Source organism: Octopus bimaculoides, chromosome 10 (assembly GCF_046866305.1).
Source record: "Octopus bimaculoides isolate indiv1 chromosome 10, ASM4686630v1, whole genome shotgun sequence".
NCBI classification, from domain to species: domain Eukaryota; kingdom Metazoa; phylum Mollusca; class Cephalopoda; order Octopoda; family Octopodidae; genus Octopus; species Octopus bimaculoides.
In genome coordinates, this window is record NC_142937.1 from 30,643,377 (window position 1) to 30,667,695 (window position 24,319).

General features: G+C 36.1%; 1 protein-coding gene across 5 annotated transcripts in view; it reads right to left on the minus strand.

Annotated features, from left to right (window-relative positions):
• Positions 1-24,319, minus strand: part of LOC106868205 (formin-like protein) — a 175,524-nt gene that overhangs the window by 72,978 nt on the left and 78,227 nt on the right. For all 5 annotated transcript variants that reach the window (XR_016243369.1, XM_089358488.1, XM_089358487.1 and 2 more), the window contains exon 3: positions 23,168-23,269. Coding sequence is in view for 4 of the 5 variants with exons in the window: in XM_089358488.1 (XP_089214614.1) it covers positions 23,168-23,269 (102 nt within the window). In the remaining variant the exon portion in view is untranslated. The remainder of the gene's footprint in view (positions 1-23,167; positions 23,270-24,319) is intronic.

Genomic DNA, 24,319 nt, shown 5'->3' on the forward strand with positions numbered 1-24,319 from the left:
CCAGACCAAGAATAAAACTACAGGGACTTGTACATGCCAAATCAACAACATTTCATGAAGAAGTTATGCACCAAATCTTAATCATTTCTGAAATACTGAGTGTCATAAGTTTTCATTCAATTTATATATTTCAACATTATTATTATTTTTAAATCCTCATAAGGAGAAGGGGCCAATGCTAACAGGAGTTGTACCATAATCTCAACTATGAAATTAAATATTCTTAAATATGACCTAACAGCTTCTGCCTGGCCTTATCTCTACAGTAGGGACTTTCCAAAATAGGTTTGCGAAACTTTTCTCACACCCAGCAGGTATCAGCCCATTGCATTACGAGTTGAAAGCAGCAGAACTTTCTGCTTTGTACACATTGACCAACACTTCTAACGGAACTGATGCAGACCAACACATCTAACAAAAGGAAAATAGACTAACAAGCCAATTCCTGCAGAGGCTCTAATAGAGAATAATAATAATAATAATAATAATAATAATAATAATCACAGGATTTTATGGGATTTCCTTCTAAAGACTGATCATACTATTGAAGCAAGAAGACCAGGTATGATTATAGAGGACAAAACAAGCAGTGTCAGGTCATAGACCTGGATGCCAAAGAAATTGAGAAATATCAGGACCGAACTAGAAAGATGAAGAAATTTTAGAAAACTGAGACAGTTATTCTAGTGGTAATTGGTGCACTTGGCATAACATCCAAAATGCTATATAAGACACTGAAGGGTATTGGAATTGCTACATGCATTGTCTCTCTGCAGAAAAGTGCCATCCTGTATTCTGAAAGGGTCTTTAGGAAGACTCTTGAGATTTGAGATTTGGTGTTATTAAACCTCAAGACAATATCCCTGCTAACTAATATAGCATATTATAAAATAATAAAATAATAAAATAACAATAATAAAATAATAAAATAAAATAATAATGATAAAAGTGATTTCTTAGGGCAACCAAGAACGGAAGAAGCTCTAAATCAAAGTATCAGTTTCTAAAAACAATTTATCTGTAAAAGAAATGGAGAAATTATCCAAATATTAAGAACTAAAAATAGAGATAACCAAAATATATATGTTGAAAAGAAAAACTGTCTTTCTAATAGTAGGAGCATTGAGGGCGATTAATAAAACCTGCAGACAACAGCCTAATCAAAACCCAAATAATTACAAATATACATAACAGACAGAGAATAAGCACCACAAGGTAATGTATAAAGAGTATTTACAAAAAGGAAACATACAAAACCTCCCATCCCCTCAAAAAAAACACTGCGTAGACAGGAGGCACCTGAGAGATGCCCCCAAGTGTGCACTGGAAGAATACAAACATAAGACTACTGAATAATAATAATAATAACTGGTTTCAACTTTTGGCACAAGGCCAGCAATTTAAGGGGAGGAGTAAGTCAATTACATTGACCCCCAGTACATGCTCAACAGATTTTCTTTGTTGTGTCAGATGATGAAAGACTTATGTCATGTGAGAAGACAAAAGACCAAGGTGGCTAACGAGAGATGGTGTAATACCTTGTCTAACCAATGCCAGCAGAGAAAAACAGATGATAATGGTGATGGAGTCTGCTGGCAGTAAAACTTCCAAGACAATGTTACCTGCTGCAGATTGTCATAGATGCCAGAGAATCTTCTAAAACTAGACACCAAGCTGAATTAGGGTACTTATGAAGAAGAAAAACCAAACAATACCAAAGTAAGAGGTCCCAACAAACTATGAATCCACAGACCCTTATCACTTTAGAAGAATAAAAGACAACTCAGAATAAGGAGATTTAAGATATAAGAAATTAACAATCAAGCATAATATATGTGCATTCCCATCATCAGCTGTTCAATCAGATATCATTATAGTTTCAACACCTGGGTTGTACCATTCAATCCAGCAGTGTCTGAAGCATTAAAAATATAAATGCTGCCTAGAAATTCACCAATTTATTACTACAAGTAGCACTGTCAGAATAAATGAATAGTGATAACTTAAAGCTACAAAATAGTATCTGTAACAAAGAACTCCAAATTCCAAAAAGAATGTGTGTGTGTGTGTGTGTGTGTGTGTGTGTGTGTGTGTGTGTGTGTGTGTGTGTGTGTGTGTGTGTGTGTGTGTGAAAACAAACATGTGACCATGTGTGAATGTGTGGATGTGAGGGGGTATCAAGTGTGTGTGTGTGTGTATGTGGGTGTATGTATATACACATAATTTTTCACGTCTGGCCACATAGCCTTTTCCATTTGTTTTCCTGTCTTGTTTTCTTTTCCGTTTGTTTTCCTGTCTTGTTTTCTTTTCCGTTTGTTTTCCTGTCTTGTTTTTTGTCCGCCACTACATTCCTCCATGGCACAGGTTTAATTTGTGTATACAAATTTAATTTGCGGTCCATGGGAAGAGCCGTTTTAACGATGCATCCTGCCCAACTCTTCGAAACGCCGGTGTTAAAACGGGGGTAGCTGATGAAGGAAAATGTTCTCTATGTGGCTTGTGTGTTTTCTGTACTCTGGTTCTTATTATTTTCTTGTCTACGTTTTGTTTGCAATGTCCTGTACCCAGATATGCACCTATATATACAGGTAGACGTAGGTATGCACATACCTGTACGTATATATGCATATACTCATTTATTATTTGTTTATATATGTATATATATATATATATATATATATATATATATAGATATGTCCCACACCTAATGCATGCACATATATTCTCACATTGCCAAGAGGTTCTGTCTCACCACAAATACACATATATATCAAGAAATAAATTGTCTAACAACCCCTACACACCCACACCTCTTTATTATGTCCCTCCACTCATGTCTTCTGAACTTTTGCCTTAAGGTCCACTCTGACAACGCATAACCTATATTTTTATCTCTTTCCATTTCCATCCTGACCACCCGTGCCCTCTGAGTAACCACGTGGCTCCTCTTCAGTAACAAACCTGTTCTGTTCCCTTCTTTCATACATTATCTCCTCATTTCCTAATATAAAGCTACCTCTCTCTCTCTCTTTCTCTCTCTATTTACTGCAGCCCCACTCAGTTGAAGAGCATCTAAGTCTTGCAGGCTATATCACACCTTCTACTGATGCTGGTGCCATATAAAAAGCACCTGGTGCACTGTAAAGTGGCTGGCATTAAGAAGGGCATCCAGCCATAGAATCCATGGCAAAGGAAGCACTGGGCCACAATGCTGTCTTCAAACCCATTCAATCCCATCAAATTATTCAACCCAAGCCAAGATGGAATATGGACACTAAATAATAAAAAATAACGATGAAAATAGGCCAAATTTGTGCCATTATTTTAAAGTTTCATTAACGACTTATTTTCTTCTATAGATAAATGTTAAGAAATTTAGTTAGCAGTTTTTGTTGATGAAGACTCTCACTAGTTTCATAAGAATTTATCATACAAGATATTTAATGACATCCAGAAAAAAATCAACTACCTTGATAATGGTTGCTGACATAAGCATAAAACCACAAATTTGTAGAGAAAAGGTATAATTAACCCGGATTGATCTCAGTATATAACTAGTATTGTTTTATCAACCCAGGAAAGGTGAAAGGCCAAGTTAATTCCTGTGAGATTTAAATTCAGGCGATAAAATGTTTTGACAAGAGCACAGAACAAATTTTTATGGCAGATGGAATCTGATTGTGCAGACTTTAATAAATAAGTGATGCTTGTTCTATCAACTGTAACACTGTAAAAGACAAAAGTGAAATCCAACAGGGTTTGAACTCAGAACATAACAGGGACAAAACAAAAGCCTGAGTGGTTTTTCAGTGTAATGCTTTAATGCTTCTGGTCGGTGGTATGGATTCCTGTTGGCCAGTCAATGGAACCATGAGTTTTATTATGGTCTAACTGGTTGAGTCAGCCAAAGAAACTTCAACTCTTAACTTAAGGTAGCTTCATTAGGATGAAACTGTGACTTCAAATCCCAGATAATCTGTGTATATATGAGCATATATGGGGAGGGATTACCTAAAGGTAATCTTCAAGGCTATTCAATTGACAACAAAGCTGGTACATTCCAGCAGAAGACTTTCTCCAGTGCCCAGTTACCCAGCTTTGGTCAACTAAATGCCATGGCAGAAGAAACTTACTGTGGGTAGTCCACAATACCCTGTGAACCTAAAACCCAGTGATCCTCTTAATCACTTACTCCTACATCCATAAACCCTAACAAAAAAAAAAATAATAATTGTTTTAAATATCTTTCAGTTTACACATTCAGCAGCAGCTATTTTGTCCCAATTAAATGCCTTGTCCAATTAAATGACACGTAATTAAGCATCAATTAATCACAATGTTAATGACAACAAAGCTATTCAGAGAATGGTGTCAGAATGCCATGATATAACTAGTGTTAGTTTCATGGACAATCTCCTTCCAATAGTAAGACTCATAATAACCCATTCTATTATAGGCACAAGGCCTGAAATTGGGGGGGGGGGGGGAGTTACTTCATTACATTACATCCAGTGTGCTCAACAGGTACTTATTTTATCAACCCCCACCCAACGGTAGCATTTTTTAAACTCTCAATGTAAAGACGAGTGAAATGCTGCCAATTATTTTGTCCAGCTAACAATTCTGCCAGCTTGCTGCTTTTAATAATGATAACATTATTGACAACACCATCCATATTAGCAACTACAATAACTTAACATTGGCTTCTGGTTCAGAACTAGACATAACACCACCATCATTACACAAACAGCCATCCTGATACTTATAGAAATTTCACAAGCAGATCATCATGGCTAATACCATTAGGCCCTTATAGATTAGCCTCAGCTGAGCCATAGGATACCCGTGGGGGTGCTGGTTATTTGGTGATGGAAAACATGTATGGTAAGCAACTAGAACATGAAAGGAAAAGACAAACAGAAGAGGATGAAGAACAGAAGATAGAGGAAGGGTAAAGAGGGACAGAAAGAGGGTTCTTAGTATTATCATTTTGCCAAAGTAAACTTCCACAAAATACAATGGAAGCCAAGAAACTGCTTCTTCAATCCATTCACTCAGGCTTTGCCTCTTGGCAAAGAAGTAAACTCTTTCAATTTATACTTGATTGAATTTTCAGATTAAACTTCATATTTTATCTTTTACTTATTCCAGTCATTGGATGGTGGCCATGCTGGGGCACTGGCTCAAAGGGTTTAGCTGAACAAAATGACCTCAGGACTTAGTTTTTAAGTCTGGTCCTAATTCTACCAGTCTCTTTTGCCAAATTACAAGGATGTAAACAAACCAACACTGGTTGTCAAGCAGTGGGGGGAACAAACACAAAGGCACACAGAGACAGACAGACATATATATGCCCAATGTCAAGTGAATAAAAAAGGAATGTACATGAAACCAGATGGTTACAAAGCAAGCTTCTTAAAAAGAGCCAAGCCTGTACCATTATCCAGCATGGTTTCTTTTTTTTCTTTTTTCTTTTTTTTTTTTGAACTTTATTATGAGGACTCATACAGGATATTATGCTTTGAAACAATGCATTCCAGATATGATCTGAAAAAGCAGCATTCCTCAGCTGCTAACTAAAACATGACTAAATTATGTACCCCTAGAGAATTATTGGTATTATATTTTACCAATTGCCTAGAAGAAATATGAGTCACTAAATCAACAGCAACAGCAGTTGAACTCAGAACCATAAAGTTCTACCAAAATAAAATATGATGAATTTCAGTTTTTATAAGACAAAAAAAAAAAAAGGTATCAAACATATCCAGTTCCAATCTTTACTGCAACACTAAACATTGCAATAATTTAGTGAAAAAAATGGATTTTGAAGATGTAATTGTCCAGTTTCCATGTGGCACCATAGAACTAAGATACCACCAAGAGGAGACAAATGAGACACTTAACATTAAAAACTAAATCCAAATCAAGACCAAAGACATAAAAATATTGCTTGTTAGTATTTAAGAGTAGACAGTATGAAGATAGAATCTAGATAACTTGGGATCGAGGGGTTAAATCAGTTAGGGTATGAAGAAGATGGCTTGGGTAGGAGTAGTGATTTTTGATGAGCTCATTACAAAAAGGACACAAAGTACCCAGAAATAGGAGATAAATTATTTTCCCATTAATCATAAAAACATTACCAATTTAGTTTTAATTATTAGCAAGAGGTTGATGGAATTCACCTCTGACATTTCTGATTGGTTAAATCATCGTAGCTGATGTTCAGTTCGGTGCTATTGTGGGTCAATATCTGTAGGGAAAATATAAGAAAAGAAGGAATTTCAGGGGGTCACAGTACTAAAGAAGAATTCTTGGCAATAGCAATTAGTGTGGGATTATGTAGCATCTGGGAGGTCAGACACAATAGGGAGAAGAGAAACAAGTACACAGAGTCAGGTATCTTTAGGTAGAGATATTAATGCAGAGGGGGAGACGTGATTATGATGAGATATGATAGAGATCACATGCGAGTTAATGGCTGTAGTGTTTTGATGAGACTTTGCCCATCAGCCATATGGCCATTTGTGTGTTGAACCTGCTGCAACTTCCCAGAGATGTTAGAGGCCCTCCATTATAAGTCTTTCTTGAGCTTCACCAGGAATTAACAATGGATCAAGCCTAAAATGCTTTCAAATGCCAAATAGGAAACCTGGTCTTTAGAATGCCATCTTTTTTTTGGAAGTGATATAGATGTATGGAGACTAAGGTCTTATGGAAATTTGATGACAAAGCAGATAATATTTTAGACTATTCGCTCTTTGGACATGATTTCAAAGCTGGAGCTGGTATTTTGGGGGTACAACGCTTTATTCTTCATTGTTGACCAAAATGCTGAGAAAAGACACAAGATCATCTGAGAGTGTTGTCTATCCTACCCAGGACAAGATTTATCCACTTCAAAACAGAGATAAGCACTGACCCTTAAGTGTTTTTTTTTTTACATATAAGGACAAAGAGAGGATTATATATTCATCTTTGTCAAGAATTAGTTAAATACTGCAGGTTTGTTATGTGTTCCATACCAAATGAAAAACATCACATACAGCTGTCTTCTTTGTGGATTACATAGCCATGTTTGTCAAGTGGACAGACTGCTTCTACAAAGTAGCCAGAATAAATTTTACTTGGATCACTCATTATGAATTGGTGAGAAAACTGAGATGGAAAAAAAATAGATCTAAGATAGCAAAAAGATGGTACTGAAAGAAAGAAGCACCAGCAGAATAATGCATAGAGTTTACAAAGACAAAGAAAGACCAAGGATGATAAGTAAATAAATAATTAGAGTAGATTCATCATTAAACTTCCAATATATTTCTATTCTGTGAGCCAGAGTAGTATTCACTTTTCTCATTTAATGAAATACAATCAAAGTGACTGAGGTATTTTTTTGAAATGTGGCAATCCCAAAGAATATTTATGGTATGTTGTAATTCTATTTCAATGCATTAAAACCATTTACATATATGGTGTGTGACCTTCTTTAGAATGCACTACTGGATGGAAGGAATCAGAGGACCAATTGTTCATTATCAAGAAGAAGAAAAAAATGTGGTGCATTTATTTATTTAGACTAAGTAGAAGACTAAGGAACCATTACTTAGTCTGTGAAAAAGTTAAATGATGGAAGTGTTTTCAACGAAAGATGATAAAAACTGTCAAAGATAAAATTACAAGTTGGAATAAGAAATGGCAAAGATAAAATTAGTTTTTAATTATTGAAATTGTCATTCTATATTTTTTCAATAATTGCTGTATCACGTGAAGGCCATGTGCTCTTCCTTGCTCAAGCCGAATGTTAAACTGTAGCATTATTCATTGAATAAAGTTAATAGTATACAGATTCCTTATGATTTCTTTATAACAGTTCATTCATCAAATTAAACAAGAACAGGGCTATGGCCCTACATGAGTCTACACAATTCCTTCACAATCTGTGGCAGCCTCTTTGGAATTCAAACACTTGTTACATATCATCATTTAATGTCCATCTTCCATGGCGGTATAGGTTAGATGATTTGACAGGATCTGACTTGCCTGAGAATGGCATTGGTCACCAATGTCAGCTTTGGCATGCTTTCGAACAAATGGAAGCCCTTCCTCATACATTTGAAAATTTTCTTGCCAGTATTTCTGACCTTGATGGCTTACACATTCCCATAAACTTCGATAATTACAAGGACACAATAAACTGCCTAAAGGATAGCTATATGAAACCAGAGATGACATAAATTTGTATCTTAAAAACAATAGCTAAGAGAACCTCCAAATTAATGTCTTCGAGCCTTAAAACTCATAGCTAAGGAATATAACTCCCATGTAGTGTTGTTTGAAACGTATATGAAAGATTCAAAATGGATGCTGTTAGTTCTGAATAACTAGTGGCACTCTGTTGGTTAAGATGACGAGGGTTCCAGTTGATCTGATCAACAGAACAGCCTACTCACAAAATTGACGAGCAAGTGGCTGAGCACTCCACAGACATGTGGCCCCACTTTATTGTTCTCAGGGAGATTCAGCAGGACACAGAATGTGACAGGGCCGTCCCTTTGAATTACATGTACAACTCATTTTTGCCGGCTGAGTGGCCTGAAGTGCCTTGCTCTATCACTTCTTGGATGATTTACTTGAATAAGGACACAACGCACTGCTGGGTATCAAACCCACAACTTTACAATCACAAGACAAATGCCCAAACCACTTACTCATGCAGCTTCACTTAAACGATATAAAGATTCAAACTACTTGAAAATGAAACATTGGACATGAAAACTGCTATGTCACAAGTCAGAGAATTAGACTTAGCTCTATTGGATGTTAGCATTTATTATCAGGATATCCTAGTAAGGTTTACTACGGTTACGAAAAAGGACATGGAACAAAAAGCTAATTTATCTGTTGCTTTTCAGAATTGTTTTTTTTATTTTCATTTATTTTTTGTGAAGAGTATAAAGATGATTGTTGAAAATGTCCAGGAACAGACGTGTCACAAGTGGAAGAAGAAATGATTTCTTGTTTCCTAAATGTGAAATTCATGTAATAAACCTACAGGATGCCATTATAAAAAATGGCAATAAACCAATCTCCAATACCAACTTTAGGTTATTTTCAGCTTTATTGGAATATCATTTGTTCTGTGCACTCATTAACATTGTAATTAACAATCAATTAACAATCAATTAATACAAATTTTAGTTGACAATGACTGTACTGATAACTTTATCACAGTTGGTATTTCTGTGCAGAATTGGTGAAATGTATGTATTAACTACCATTGGCAATCAAAGACTATCCTCAAATTACTATCCACATCTTGGAACAATTGCATCAGTATATAAGACCTCTTTTTTACCATTTAGTCTTACAGACATTGGAGTAGGCTTTCAACAAGTGATTGGTTAATTTACCTCACAGAATAATCTTGAATCTACCTGCTCATCATATATAGATGACATCTGTATGTGCTAACTTCACAGAAGATGAAGAAATAAATCTTCAGGCATTTCTGTCATGTCCAAGATCTTGTTACTTGTCTTTCTAGTAAAAATGAGTTTATGGTAAAACACACATCAATTTTCTTGGTTATGGCATTAAAAATACTTGCTCCAGATTAGTTGTTGCTTCTTAAATACCTTAAAGTTTCCTCTGCAAAAAAGGAAATGGACGATATTCATTAAGGTGTTAGTTTATTACAGCAAATGGGTAGCACATTTTTCTAATTAAACAAAATCCTTAATAGTCCAACTTCTTCCAATGTCTGAAAAGCAGTTACTGCTTTCAAAAAATATCAAAAACTGACATCAAAATGTCTGCCTCTGTGTTACTCACAACTGCATCTCATTTACAGCTGTGACTGATGCGTAAGACACAAGCTGCACCTTGTCCAAAAGTGAATGGCTTTATCCTATTGAAGAAGGAGTTGAGTATTAACGGAAATGAAGACATTACTTTCTAGGTAGACATTTTGTCCTCATTAAATTCCAAGAAAGTGTCTGGGTTTTTTTTTTTTTTTTTTTTTTGATAAGTCTTATGACAAAATAGTACAGATGGCAAATGAGATTTCCTCTGTATAATTTTGATATTTTCTACTGACTTAAAAAAGAGGAAATATATGCAAATTCCATAATTCAGATCTGCTGCTCTGCTCAACCAGATTTTTTTTCAATAGATTCACAATAATTGTTATCTTGTAAGTGTAAATAGATTACTGCCATTCCTGAATATAAAAAATCTTTTGTTTTCCACAAAGAATGTTCATAACTGATAGTGTTCCAAATCCCAATCTAAATCTTATAATCCTACACATTCTATATAAGGTACTCAGGTTATGGAATTGGACTTTTTTGGCAACCAGACAGTATTTTGAAACACATACCTTCTAGTGGCAGTTGACAGATACTCATGTTACCTTTTTGCATTTTATTGCAATTCCCAAATTGTTGTTAATTAAAACATATTGAAACAGAAGCAGCAAACAGCTTGCTAGGTCAAAATACAAGGTTGACATGTTAAGTAATATTGTGAAATAAACTTTTCAATCAATTTAAATACATTCTGGACATAATTAACCTGTAAAAAAAAAAAAAAAAAAGCCCATTTTCACCAGGATGCATCAAAGAGAAAAACTCTCGTTTTCGGTCTTTTTACAGATCAAACAGGTCTCAAAAGATATTTAAATCGATTGAAAAGTTTATTTCACAAATGCTGCTTCACATGCCAACCAGATGTGTGTGTGTGTGTGTGTTTATATATATATATATTAATTTACATGTGTAAATATTGAAGTTGGTACTGAGAATGAAGTGTATAATCAAGTAATGAGACATATAATGAACTGTAACTGCTGTAAACAGCGGATATACTTTGGTTGAGATTATGAAAATTATGTGAACAACCGAAACGACCAAATTGATAGATTAGTTTAACTAATGGTAACAGTGCAACAACAATTTTTCAGTCTGATGATTGCTTCACTACTTAGCTTCAATTCCTTGTTTCCTGCTAAAAACACAAACAAACTCTTCAAGCTATGTATGAACTGAATTAACCCCACCTCCTAGCCTGCCCTTTTCAGTTTAACTTCATCCCTACAAGTATTACATACAGTTAAGAATATTAAGGAAGAGAAAAACAATGCAAAATTACAATTTGTGCCACCTGTATAACTGAACTACACCTGAAAGTATTAAATGATTATTGTAAATTGGTCAGATCAAACAAAGTTCTTTTCAGCAGAGAAATTAACTCTTGTCAACTATTGTAGGTCTGAGAAGAAATTCTCATCAAATTAAGACATTTATTTAGAAGCATCATGTAACCATGAAATGAAAATGCAAAACACAAATTTTTATAAAACCATTTTGTTATATTTAGAGTATTTGTTAGATGTTGAGAGAATAGGTTATTTGGTAGATATGGAGAAAACCACTGAGATATTGAATGAACAAACCAAATCCTGCAAGAACTAAGCTACTGTAAAAATATATATTAGGGACCAAAATACACTGCAAAAACAAAAGACAAAGGTTCTACATGTATATGGGAAAGGGGAGATTACACACACTCTCTCTCTCTTTAATAATTGACGGATCACACTATGAGCAAATGCTCTCTCTCTCTTGCATTTCAACTCAACATACAACTGTAGCATCAATCATTGAATAAATACATTAGTACACAGATCTGTTATTGTTTTTGTAGTTGAGGAGGGGGCGAGTCTAGCAAGAAATGTCATATCTTGCAAGAATTTTCAAAAAGAAAACATTTTCCTCAGGTGTGTAAATCATATTATAAACCAAACGGGGTCTCGTTATAAACTAGGTCCTGATACAATCTCCAATACATTATTTTCTTTAACTTTTACATTTTCAGTCTCATTGGAACACCCATTGTGTTTTCAACACTCATTGTGATTAACAATCAATCAATGAAATCTTTAGTCAACAGTGGAGGCACTGACAGTTTTAGCAGAATGTTTTACTCATTAAACCAGTCAGAAGCAGAGTTCGGAATATGAGAAGCTGGCATCTAATAGGCTGAAAATGTACCAACATCTGCCACTGCCTGTTCCTACAGTCTCAGGCCGGATGTTATCCTTGGACAGAATTTCATGGTCTCAATATTCTTCGGTGCATGTCAAATTAGGCTTGCCTCAAGATTCCACCCTATCCACCATGTTACACCATTTATTTAACCCCAAATGCAGAACCGATTGCTTTGCCTCCTTGAAGATATTCTATAGACATTTGCAAATTCATAAAAAGTAAACAATACAATCAAAGAAGACAATACAAAACCAAGAAATTCATTGTGGAGAGATCAGATTGTCTTAAGGAACTCAGAAAAATTACAATCAATGCCTTGTTATTTATTGATTTCTCAACCAATAACATCATTTGTACTCCAAGGTTTTCCCAGTGCAAATTGTTGATAATATCCCAATCACATGGTTCCAGATTCAATCCCACAGTATGGCACCTTGGGACAACCAAAGCTTTACAATTGAATTTGGCAAAGAGAAATTGAAAGAAGCCCATCGTCCCACCACTGCTTGGCAACAGGTGTTGTGCTTACATCCTTGTGACTTAGTAGTTCACCAAAAAAGACCAACAGAATAAGTACCAAGTTTCACAAAAAATAAGTCCTGGGGTCGATTTGTTTAACTAAAATTCTTCAAGGCGGTGCCCCAGCATGGCCACAGTCTGGCGCCTAAAGCAAGTGAAAGAAGTTTGTTTTTATAACTGTTCTTGACTTTCTCCGTCACTGATGAGTTAATGATTAACAGATCCATTTACTAAAGATTCTATTCAACCAATGGCACTACTACAAACCGCAAAGTAATGGAGAGAGCTTATCAAATGATACACCAGGTATTCAAAGAATGTAGCATCACAACCACACATGCTTGTGTGGTTGCAGGTGTAAGTGCATTCAGTCATCCCTAATGTATACCAGGTTTTTGATAATTTGTAATAGTTATTTTTAAATAAACACTTGGCAGTGAAAAAGAAGACAAAATGCATACACCACACATTTTATGAGTCTGAAATTGTATACAAGAGCTATAGGAACCTATTAATTCTTCCATACAATGACAATGGTTTATTGGTTTTCTGATGAAGGTATAATAGCACTCGAAACTAGTCAGATTGATCCTTTTTTCTGTCCACAGAGAGATGAAATCCACGGTGTGGTCATTTTGTTTACTTATCACATTGGGGTTAAGTTGTATGTTTATTAAAAACAAGTACATACACACAACACCATCACACACAAACAGGGCAGAGACAGAGAAAATAGAGATAGAGATAGAGAGGGAAGAGGAGAGAAAGAGAGAGAGATCCTAAATATTACAAAATGCAAGCTCAATATTTTTTGAAGTTTTTATTTGTAAAATGTCACAGCAACGAAGAGAGAAACAAGAGGTAGGTCATGCAGAAACACTGTGATGGCTCTATATAAACGACTAGATTAGGGGAGGACTTAGTGACTACGCAGGACTGGATTGAGCACCTACCAGAATGTTGAAGTTTACGCGAACAACAAGAAGATGGGTTGTAACCCAGAAGCAGAACAGCAGCAATCCCATCAACAGTCTACTGACCAGTAACCAGATGCACATACCTGGAAGATCCAGGTAAACTATTGGCTGCAATGAAACAGTTCGCAAAGGCAAATGACCAAAGCTAACATAGACACCAGCACACACACAAACAACAAGGCATTTTTTATTTATTTATTTAATTTTTCAGCCACATAAAAGAAACATTAATGAATGATATTAGTGTAATGAAATAACATCACAATATTTGATGGTAGATTATTAAAGATCAAGCCAAGATAAATTGATAAACACTCTAATCTTTATCCATTTATCTGTCCAAAGTATTTTCATAAGTTTGTCTTAAATGTCCATGTTTGTTTTCAGACTTTCAGTTGGCCCTGGTTTCAAATGTTTTGAGTAATATAAAGATTTCCTTTCATAAGTCCCAAGTTACTCTGGTAGTTGAAATAAATTGAAAATGTGCATCATATATAATAAATGGATGTCAGGGAAATATGTCCTGCGCATCAGATGTGATACACAGGAGAAGCAAAGGGTTTGACAAGATGAACAAACATTTAGACCGGAATTGTATGACCACAAAACCCTCGCCTGCAGAAAGGTCAATGAAAACAGGAAAAGAACCCAATAAAACTTCTGATGGATTTAACTGGGTAGGTCATGGATGGAAGATTGCCAAGTATAGTGACTCACTATATCAATATAATCATCATCATTCAACGTCTGCTTTCCATGGGTTGGACGGTTTGACTGAGGACTGGCAAGCCAGAAGGCTGTACCAGGCTCCAATCAGATCTGGCAAGGTTTCTACAGTTGGATGCCATACTAGTAAACCCAGAGAACTGTAACCATTGTAAGTATTATTGTATTATTGATTTCGTTCTACCATATTCTTGGTAATTAAATCAGTTAATTACATTAATCATTTCTATATGGTAGACAAACTTTCACAAAAGTCAAACATATGAGAGAATTTGTTTTATTTTATTTACTAGGTTGAATCTGAAGGAAGGTGTTGTGCTCATGGCCTTTGCAGTCCCTCTAAAGCCAGTGTGATTGATGCCATTAACATTCCTCTAGTAATATTATTCCTCTTGTAAGATGTTGAGCTGGCGGAAACATTAGCACGCCGGGAAAAATGCTTGGCAGTATTTTGTCTGTCTTTACATTCTGAGTTCAAATTCCGCCAAGGTTGACTTTGCTTTCATTCTTTTAGGGTCAATAAATTAAGTACCAGTTGCGTACTGGGGTTGATCTTATCGATTGGACCCTCCCCAAAAATTTCGGGCCTTGTGCCTAAAGTAGAAAAGAATATTATTCCCCTTGAACCTTTGTAAGTCAACATCAGACATGAATTAGGAGGAAGCTCAGAGGATTGGTGTTCTGGGAAGAAAAGACAGGGTAGAGTGATTAATGAGGGGTTAAACATGATATGATCAGAAAGACAAGAGGGTCAGGAATGTCTGAGTTTGGTAGCATGAGAGCAACCAACTCTGAGGAGCAGAGGCTGTAACAACAGAAAGAGGAGACAGTTTGAAGCAATAATAATAAAAGATGGAGTAAACACTTGCCTAAATCTTGTATATTATCTTTATAGCTTTTACTTGCTTCAGTCATTAGCGGCCATGCTGGGGCACTGCCTTAAAGAGCATTTAGTTAAATCAACCTCAGAGCTTATTTTTTAAGCCTGGTATTTATTTTTTTGGTCTCCTTTGCCAAACCACTAAATTACATATATACACACCAACACTAGTTGTCAAATGACAAACATGAACACAAAGACATACATATGATAGGCTTTCAGTTTCCATGTATCAATTCCACTCACCAGGCTTTGGTCGGCCCAAGGCTATAGTAGAAGACACTTGCCCAGAACCATGCAGTTGAGAAGCAAACATCTATGACCACACAACCATGCCTGAGCCTATATCATAAGTAATTATTTCATCAACCATAATGGTGACACAAAAAGTAAACAGCATGAACACAAGACATTTCCTACCTGTGGTCTGTGCCAATTCAAAGTGTAAATGCAATCAAAAACATTTACACAAACCAACACTTAATGATTGAACGTCCTGTTTTAAGCTAAATACGTTCTCCTGAATTGAAACTGTGCTTTTATTTCCATCTCATATATAAGCTATGTACCATATACACCTTAGATATATAACCCTAAACTACAAAGCTATCTTTATAGTGGCTTCTGAGAAGAATATTTTCACTGCACACTGTCTGTAGCCCTTTAGTAGTCATTCAAATACAACAAGTCAGTCAGTCGTGTCATTAGTCGACAATGAAACGCATCATTCAAAATTAAAAGCTTGGATGGATTAATGCCAGAAATGAAGTTTATAAAACTTAATAAAATAATAATGGTTTTCTAACAAAGGTACATGAGAAAATCTGGGGAAAGGGTTCTATCAAATAATTAAACCAGCCCCAGAATTGACTAATCTGGTTTTATTGATCCCTGAAAGGATGAAAAGCAATATCAATAAAAACAACAAAAATTAAGGGTTTCTTACATATAATTACTAACTTTGCTGCAGAGTGAGAAATATTTGTGGACAAGGGTTGGGAGCCAGTTGAGTTGAAGCCTGTATTTGTCTACACTTATTTGATCAACACAGGAATGATGAAAGCAAAGAAGGCTCAACAGAATCTGAGCTGAGAAGGAAACGAGACAAAACTAAATACAGTGACACTTTATAATTCTTGCCACATCATTACTACAACAATAACAAGAACAACATCGCTACTTTATCAATAACAAGCATTTAGTTGAGGACCTTATAATTCTTATTACATTAGGGCCTTCATTTTGAACCCTGAAATATGACAACACTGCTGCATCAGCTCTCTGCAACAAGCTCTACTCAAAAGATATCTAAGATGGCTTGGCCATACACTCCATCAGCCTCTGGGGGAATTTGTTTGCAAGATGGCCAACCCAGCTCCCTTCCTAGGCTGATGCAAACAAGCTGGAGGACAACTGAAGATGTGGTTGGTAACAGTAAAGGTTGTCAGGGATGGACAATTAGGCCCCATAACTATAGTCTTCATCAGTGGAACTGGGAGTAGGCATCCATTACAGTCTCAACTGTGGCTGGCCATCAGATGTGGTCAGCATTCATGAAGGATGTGGTGAACTCGGTTGGAGCCAGCAGAATCCACCCCAAGTGAATGCCACCGCGAGTAGATGTGGTACATTAGTGCCTTTACCATTACAAGAACAAGATTTCTTGCTACAATATAACAACAACCATGTCTAATATTGGTTCCATATTTTGGTGGGAAAGGCTAGAGTTGATTTAATTCACCAAAATATTTTGCCTGATGTTTTATCAACCTTGGAAAGTAAACAAGTGAACAACAGCAAGATCTGAATGCAGAATATAAAGGGATGCAGCTAAATACTTGCAACACATATTTGTCCAATGACCAATTCTGACATTTACAGGAATATTTAATAATCCAGTATTTGTAACAAATGTTATTTTAATTATCAAAACTAAGAGTTAATGATTTTTCCTTCTATTGCAGCAACACATTTTCTTTTAGACAACCGCATTAACAGCTTTCATCAAGAGCATGGTGCCTCAGAGAGAGAAGATAAGTTATTGTTAGTGTTACAAATATCTAATAGATGCTATAAAACAGATGATTCTAAATTTAAAATTACCAATACTAACTTTTAAATTATAATTATATTTGCTGTTGTTTTAGATTCTGTGACACCAATTGGATAGCCTATCCCAGACATTTACTGCGGGACACTACTTGATACAGCAGTAAATAATTAACCAGCCAATTCAGAAGAATGACTACTAGTTTTAAAATGAGTCACATACATGACACCATACTCCCTTTCTCGTATATACACACAGACACGTAGCCACTTATACACGCATGGCAATCCAATAGTTCTGGCTATGAAAAATTTCATTCGTTTGTGTTAATGACACCACTTGGAACCACTTCACATTAGTCGTTAACTCCTTTAGGGAAAGCATGAACATCACAGCACATGCTTCCCTACAGCTATGAGGCTTCATTCTTAAAATATTCAGGGTGTGGGTTTTTAGGTGGAGAAGAGGTAATGACATAATGCTTAAAATCAAATAAAACAAAAATGTAGAATTTCTAGCAAAGACATGAAGTTACCCAGATTTGGAGCAGCTAAACATATTGACCGAGTACTTCACTTGTACTTTATTTTCATGACTAGGAAAGGATGAAAGACAAAAACCAACTCTGCTAAGAGATTAGAATTAGAGTATTAGAAGACCTAACTAAAAAGCAAGATATTTTATTCAATTCCCAACCAATTATGTCAATCTACCCTCATTCACATGAACTTTTGGTTACCATATTTCTGTTGGAATTCATTTTGAAAATAATGTAAAATTTAGTAAAATAACTTGGTCATTATTAAACTGCTGTTTGGAACATAAAATATAATTCTAGTAGTTTTAATTTATATAGTGTTTAAAAAACAGGAAGTCAGTATCATGGAACATGGACAGGTTGGTATCAAAAGAGTTAAACACATCACACTAGTTGGAAACACCATTGCTTTTAAATGGAGAACAGCAGATACTGAGAAACAAAAACAATTTGTATAATTAGAGCAAAGAGTAAATGTGGAGGGGAAAGAGAGAAGACAATGTGAGACGGAGTTTCATTCTACAGTAAACAAATAACTTATGTCACCAACACGTAATGGGAACAACTGACATGGCAAATAGAAAATACCCACCATTTTTGCTAAAACAGTCAGGTCCAGACTATCAATGAACACACACACACACACACACACGTCTGTGTGTGGGTGTGTGTGTGTGAAAGATGGAGAGGAAGAGCATCTAGGCGTAAAAATCTTGCTTCAATTACCTCCTGTCTAGGCTATGTTAGCTAGGAAAAACACACATTAAACAAAACTATATAAACACACACACACACACACACGCATATATGTATTACATAGTGTATTTAATGGCATAAAAGACGCATGGTCAATTAGACGCACCCCAATTTCAGCAGCACATATTCAGGAACAAAATCTTTAAAGCATTAAAGTATGTAATATTTAAAGTAACTTTACATTTGGGTCTCGGGGCAATATTTTTTTAAATAAGGTTTTGAGTGGAAATGTGCACATTATATGCCATCAAATACAGGATAAATAAATCTGTGGATACACACACACACACACACGTATGCTGATGCCATGTAAAAAGCTCCCATGCTGGTGTCACCTGAAAAGCACCCATGCTGGCATCATGTAAGAAGCATCTGGGTTGGTGCCACATATAGAGTATCCATGCTGGTGCCACATAGAAAGCACCCAGTCCACTCTATAAAGTGGTTGGCATTAGGAAGGGCATCCAGCTGTAGAAACTGTGCCATAACAGATAATTGGAGCCTGGTGCAGCTCTCCAGCCTTGCCAGCTCCTGTCAAACCATCCAACCCATACCAGCATGGAAAATGGACGTTAAATGGTGTGTATGTGTGTATGTGCACGTGTATCATCATCATTTAGCATTCGTTGTCCATGCTGGCATGGGTTGGACAGTTTGACCAGGACTGGCAAGCTGGAGCACTGCACCAGAGTCCAGTCTGATTTGGCATGGGTTCTACAGCTGGATGCCCTTCCTAACGCCAACCACTCCAAGAATGTGATGGGTGCTTTTACATGCCACCAGCACGGGTGCCATTTACATGACACTGGTATTTGCCACAACTGCAATTTCAGTGTGTGTGTGTGTGTGTGTGTGTGTGTGTGTGTGTGTGTGTGTGTGTGTGTGTGTGTGTGTGTGTGTGTGTGTGTGTGTGTGTGTGTGTGTGTGTGTGTGTGTGTGTGTGTGTGTGTGTGTGTGTGTGTGTGTGTGTGTGTGTGTGTGTGTGTGTGTGTGTGTGTGTGTGTGTGTGTGTGTGTGTGTGTGTGTGTGTGTGTGTGTGTGTGTGTGTGTGTGTGTGTGTGTGTGTGTGTGTGTGTGTGTGTGTGTGCGCGTACACATACATACATACACATGGACATATATCCGTACACACAACCCTACACAGATCTACATGGACAGTCAAAAATGATTTGAATCACTTGAAGAACCATACAGTCAAAGATACAGGTGAAGAATCATAGCACTTTTTGCTCTTGAGTGAAGAGAAATTCTGTAAGTGATGGCATCAAGAGTCAAGAGACTGCACTGAGAATGTCCTGCTGGTTCTGAAGAACACACAGTCACAAACTAGGAAACTCTAAATCTATAATTAACCAGAACCCTGGGCCCTGGCCAGAATGGGGCACCACCTTAGAGGGTTTAGTCAAACAAATCAACACCAGGATTTATGGTTTTTTTGTTTTTTTTTAGTTTGGTACTTATTCTATCAATTCTATCAGTCAATTCTATCAGTCTCTTTTGTTGAACTATTAGAATAGGACATAAACAAACCAACACCAGTTGTCAGATGGAGAGTGGGAGACAAACACACGCTATACACACAAAACAGACTCCCAAACAGTTTCTGTCTACCAAATTCACTTTGGTTGGCTCAGGGACTAAAGAAGAAGACACCTGCCTAAGGTGCCATGCAGTGGAACTGAACCCAAAACAAGGTTGCAAGTTTCTTAGCCACACAGCCATGCTGTGATGTAACAAATTTTGATAACATTAAATTATATAGGAGAAAACAATGAAAAACAAACAAACAATAAAAAGGGGAGAGAGAGTGAGAGAGAAACATAAAACTCTTTGCAACAACAAAAAAAAAAGCTGAAAATTTATTAGTTCTAATCTGAAAGTGTAAAAACAGCTGACCAAAGTGAATTTGACATAAGACGGCTGTGTGTAATTAGAACACCAGGGATAGGGTGGAATTAGAAGTGATTAAAACAGATTATGGGGGAAATGAGAAGAGATAAGGAATCTATGGAAAGGAAATACCACTTTCAAGGAAACAATTATCTTCCCCTTGTTTTTAGGGGTCTAATGAGAAACCTGGTAAATTTCATGAATAAAGGACATGGTATATTTCACTGAGTGAAGTCTGTCATCCAGTCTGATTTAGCATTGTTTCAACAGCTGGATGCCCTTCCTAACACCAATGACTCCAAGAGTGCAATGGGTGCTTTTATGTGCCACCGGTACTGGTGCCATTTGCGTGAAACCAGTATCTGCCATGACTGCAATTTTACTTAGTTTGATGGGTCTTCTCAAGCATGACATAATGCCAAAGGTCTTGGTCATTGCCTCCATGAAGCCCAACACTTGAAAGGAGCTTTTCATGCACCACCAGCATCAGTCGCTTTACCCCCATGAAGTCCAATGCTTGAAAGGTGCTTTTTACGTGCCACCAGCACAGATGCAAGTTATGTGACACCAGCATCAATACAGTTTTATATTTAAGAGATGAGGAATTATTTACATTTGACAGATATTTGTCCTCATCTTGTTTGTTGTTAACACAACATTTTGGCCGATATACCCTCCAGCCTTCATCAGGTGTCTTGGGGAAATTTCGAACCTGGGTTCTCATTCCTAAGGTATCTTTTGATATTATTATTATGTTGTTATTTTTCTTCTTTCTTCAAATTTTCTTCCATTTCTCGCCAAGTGTTTTCCGTACACCATTATTATTATTATTATTATTATTATTCAGGTCACTGCCTGGAATTGAACTCAGAATCTTGGGGTTAGGAGCCCATGGGCATATGGCATAGTGGTCAAGAGCGAGTTCAATTTCAGGCAGTGACCTGAATAATAATGATAATAATAACATAGAAAAATACTTTAGGAATGAGAACCCAGGTTCGAAATTTCCCCCAAGACACCTGATGAAGGCTGGGGTGTATCTCAGCCAAAACATTGTGTTAACAACAAAGATGAGGACAAATATCCAACAAATGTAAATAATGTAAATAATGTACCAGCATCAATGTTTAAAAGACCCTATCGTATTTTTATAATTAAATATTATTAGAAATTGTATAAAAAATTCTTTAAACATTTTATGTTTTTTAGAAGTATAACCAATTTATCGGAGATAAATTTTAACAACAAAACCTGATATGGACCCCAAAGGCCATATGGGCTCCAGTTGAGGCTACCCAGTGTATGTGTCCCCTTGCTGGTTTAGAAGGGATCAAGTAGTTACACTTAGCCTCACACACTACATCTTACAAGCCAATAAAGGACTAGGTATGTTTGACCTACTAGAACTAGCAGTTTAATCTCTCTCAAATTACATTGTAGCAGCTTTAAACAGGAAGGCCTAAAACATTTATCATAGGTTTGCCCAGTGAGGTCTGACCGGGAGCTAAATAGCAACAAGTTTCTTCCAAACAACTCAGTCAGCTCCCATCTTGAAACTTGAGAATTGGGAGGACAGAGAGGTTTTAGGCAGTTTGAATTGTTACACATTAGCAAATGATGAAGACACACATACACTGAAAATGGAATCCAACTGGAAAACAACGATTAGAAGACATACAGCATCCATAGTCTTTTATTCCATATAATAAAATTGTTCTGGAGGAAGGGAATATGCTCCTGATCTTTGATTAGAGGTTGATAGAAGTTAGAAAACCAACATTTTATATGGTGAGAATTTACAAAAATACAAAAGATGAAGATGGGTGTGTAAACAACAAACAGATGTATTAGTTTAACGCTCAGGAAATGAGAAAGTCTTTTATGTTTCAAGCCTTTCGACAGAAAGGAACACGGAAGTAAACGAGAGAAAAATGTTTATATGGATTGTTGAATATTAATATATTTGGAGAAATGGCATGAGAGAGAGAGAGAGAAAGAGAGAGAGAGATAGAGAGAGTTAGGGTGGCTATTGTGAAATGATAAACACGAGTCAGGGAAGATTATGAGAACAAGAAAAAGTAATGTAATAAATAGGTTTAGATGGAGATAACACAGAGTTAGCAAAGTTCAGAGAAAGACAAGGCATAATAGTTGTATCAGTAAAAGAAAAGAAAAACAGCTTTTTAATGCATTCATATTGTGAAGGTGGAAATAGGTGTTTTTTAACCAAAAGTCAGTTCTGATCCAGTAGACCTGTGATTAAAGGCATTCTGGTCATAATGACTTTATCTTTCATTCAGATGCGATCATTTTGAGTAGTGGTTTCCAACCATTTCTTTTTTTTTTTCTACCTCTGGACCCCACTTGATTACTATTTAGCTCTGGTGGACCCCCAAAGCCATCTGATGTTTAAAAACCTGTTTTATAGATACTTCTTTCAAAATTCCTATTTTGATTTTCACGCATTAAAACCTAGCTGTTTCTTGCAATGAATACATCTAAAACAAAATTTTTTTCATGGACTCTTGATATACTACTGTGGGTCCCTAATTCAATATTTTGCTTGTGTGGAATCCCAAAAATCTTATATGGACCCCAGTTGAGAACCACTGAGGTGAACAATTTTGCTGTGTTTGTAATCTAATGAGAGTAATTAACATGTTGGGTACCCTACCCAGGTTTTCAGTTGTAAAGGATTAGAAAATATTTTGAACCTTTTTCCTGAAAAAAGAAAAGTCAACCATTTTTGATGCAACTTTGATTGGTTTTTAAACTACTTACATATAGTGTTCGAACTCTGTGATTCCGACTGGCACGTGGATCCAAGTAAGTTCGGAGTTTGTTAAGGTAGACATTAGGGGGATCTTTAGCATGTACTCTTTCCTAGAAAATAAGAAAAAGAAAATATTTTTAAAAAAAAAACAGTTTTAAGGAAAAAAAAAAACTGAAATGCACAAAAAGTCTTAAAAATTTTATTTAAACTGAAAATCACTCACACTATATCAGAAAACAACTTTTCAATCCACACACACACACACACACACACACACACACACACACACACACACACACACACACACACACCATATATATACACACACGCATGTGTATAAATGAATATTAAAACACAATGGAAAATTTTGTTCAAACAAAGAGACCAATAGAAGCCAGGCTTAACAAAAAAGTACTGGAGTTGATTTGTTCAGCAAAAATTCTTCAAGAAGGTCTAAGATAAGTTATGGGGACATAAACAAACCAACACCAGTTACCAATTGGTGGTGGGTGATAAACACACAAACATACACATATATATATATATATACTATACCCACTCACAAGGTTTTGGTTGGCCCAAAGTTACAGTAGAAGACACTTGCCCAAAGTACCACACAATGGGACTGAACCCAGAACCATGTGATGGGAAGCAAGCTACTTACCACACAGCCACACCTGCACCTTATAAGACAAATTATATACACATATATATGTATACACACACACACACACACACATATATATATTGTTGACATAAGAATCTTATAAACTTTTGAGAGAACATGAAATAATCTTACAACACAGAGTACATAGCTTTGTGATGTACTTTAAGATCCACTATTAAAAAAAAAAAATATGTGTGTGTGTGTGTGTGTGTGTGTGTGCACTTAGTAAAAAAAAAGTCTAAAATCTAAGAAAACTCATGAGTCAGCAACAGTCGTCCCAGAGTGAGTATGACTAAGTTCAAATGTGAGGAGTGTAGAATTTAAAGTGAGGGCTTGCTCTCTGAGAGTGAAGAAGAGAGAAAAAAGGGTGGCAAAGAACTTGAAAGTTGAAAGGAAACTTCTGCAATCCCAGTGTCAATGATAAACATGGCTGACTCACAACATCACAGAAATTAGCAATGTGACAGTGAAGTTTTAGTGCAATAGAGTGTGG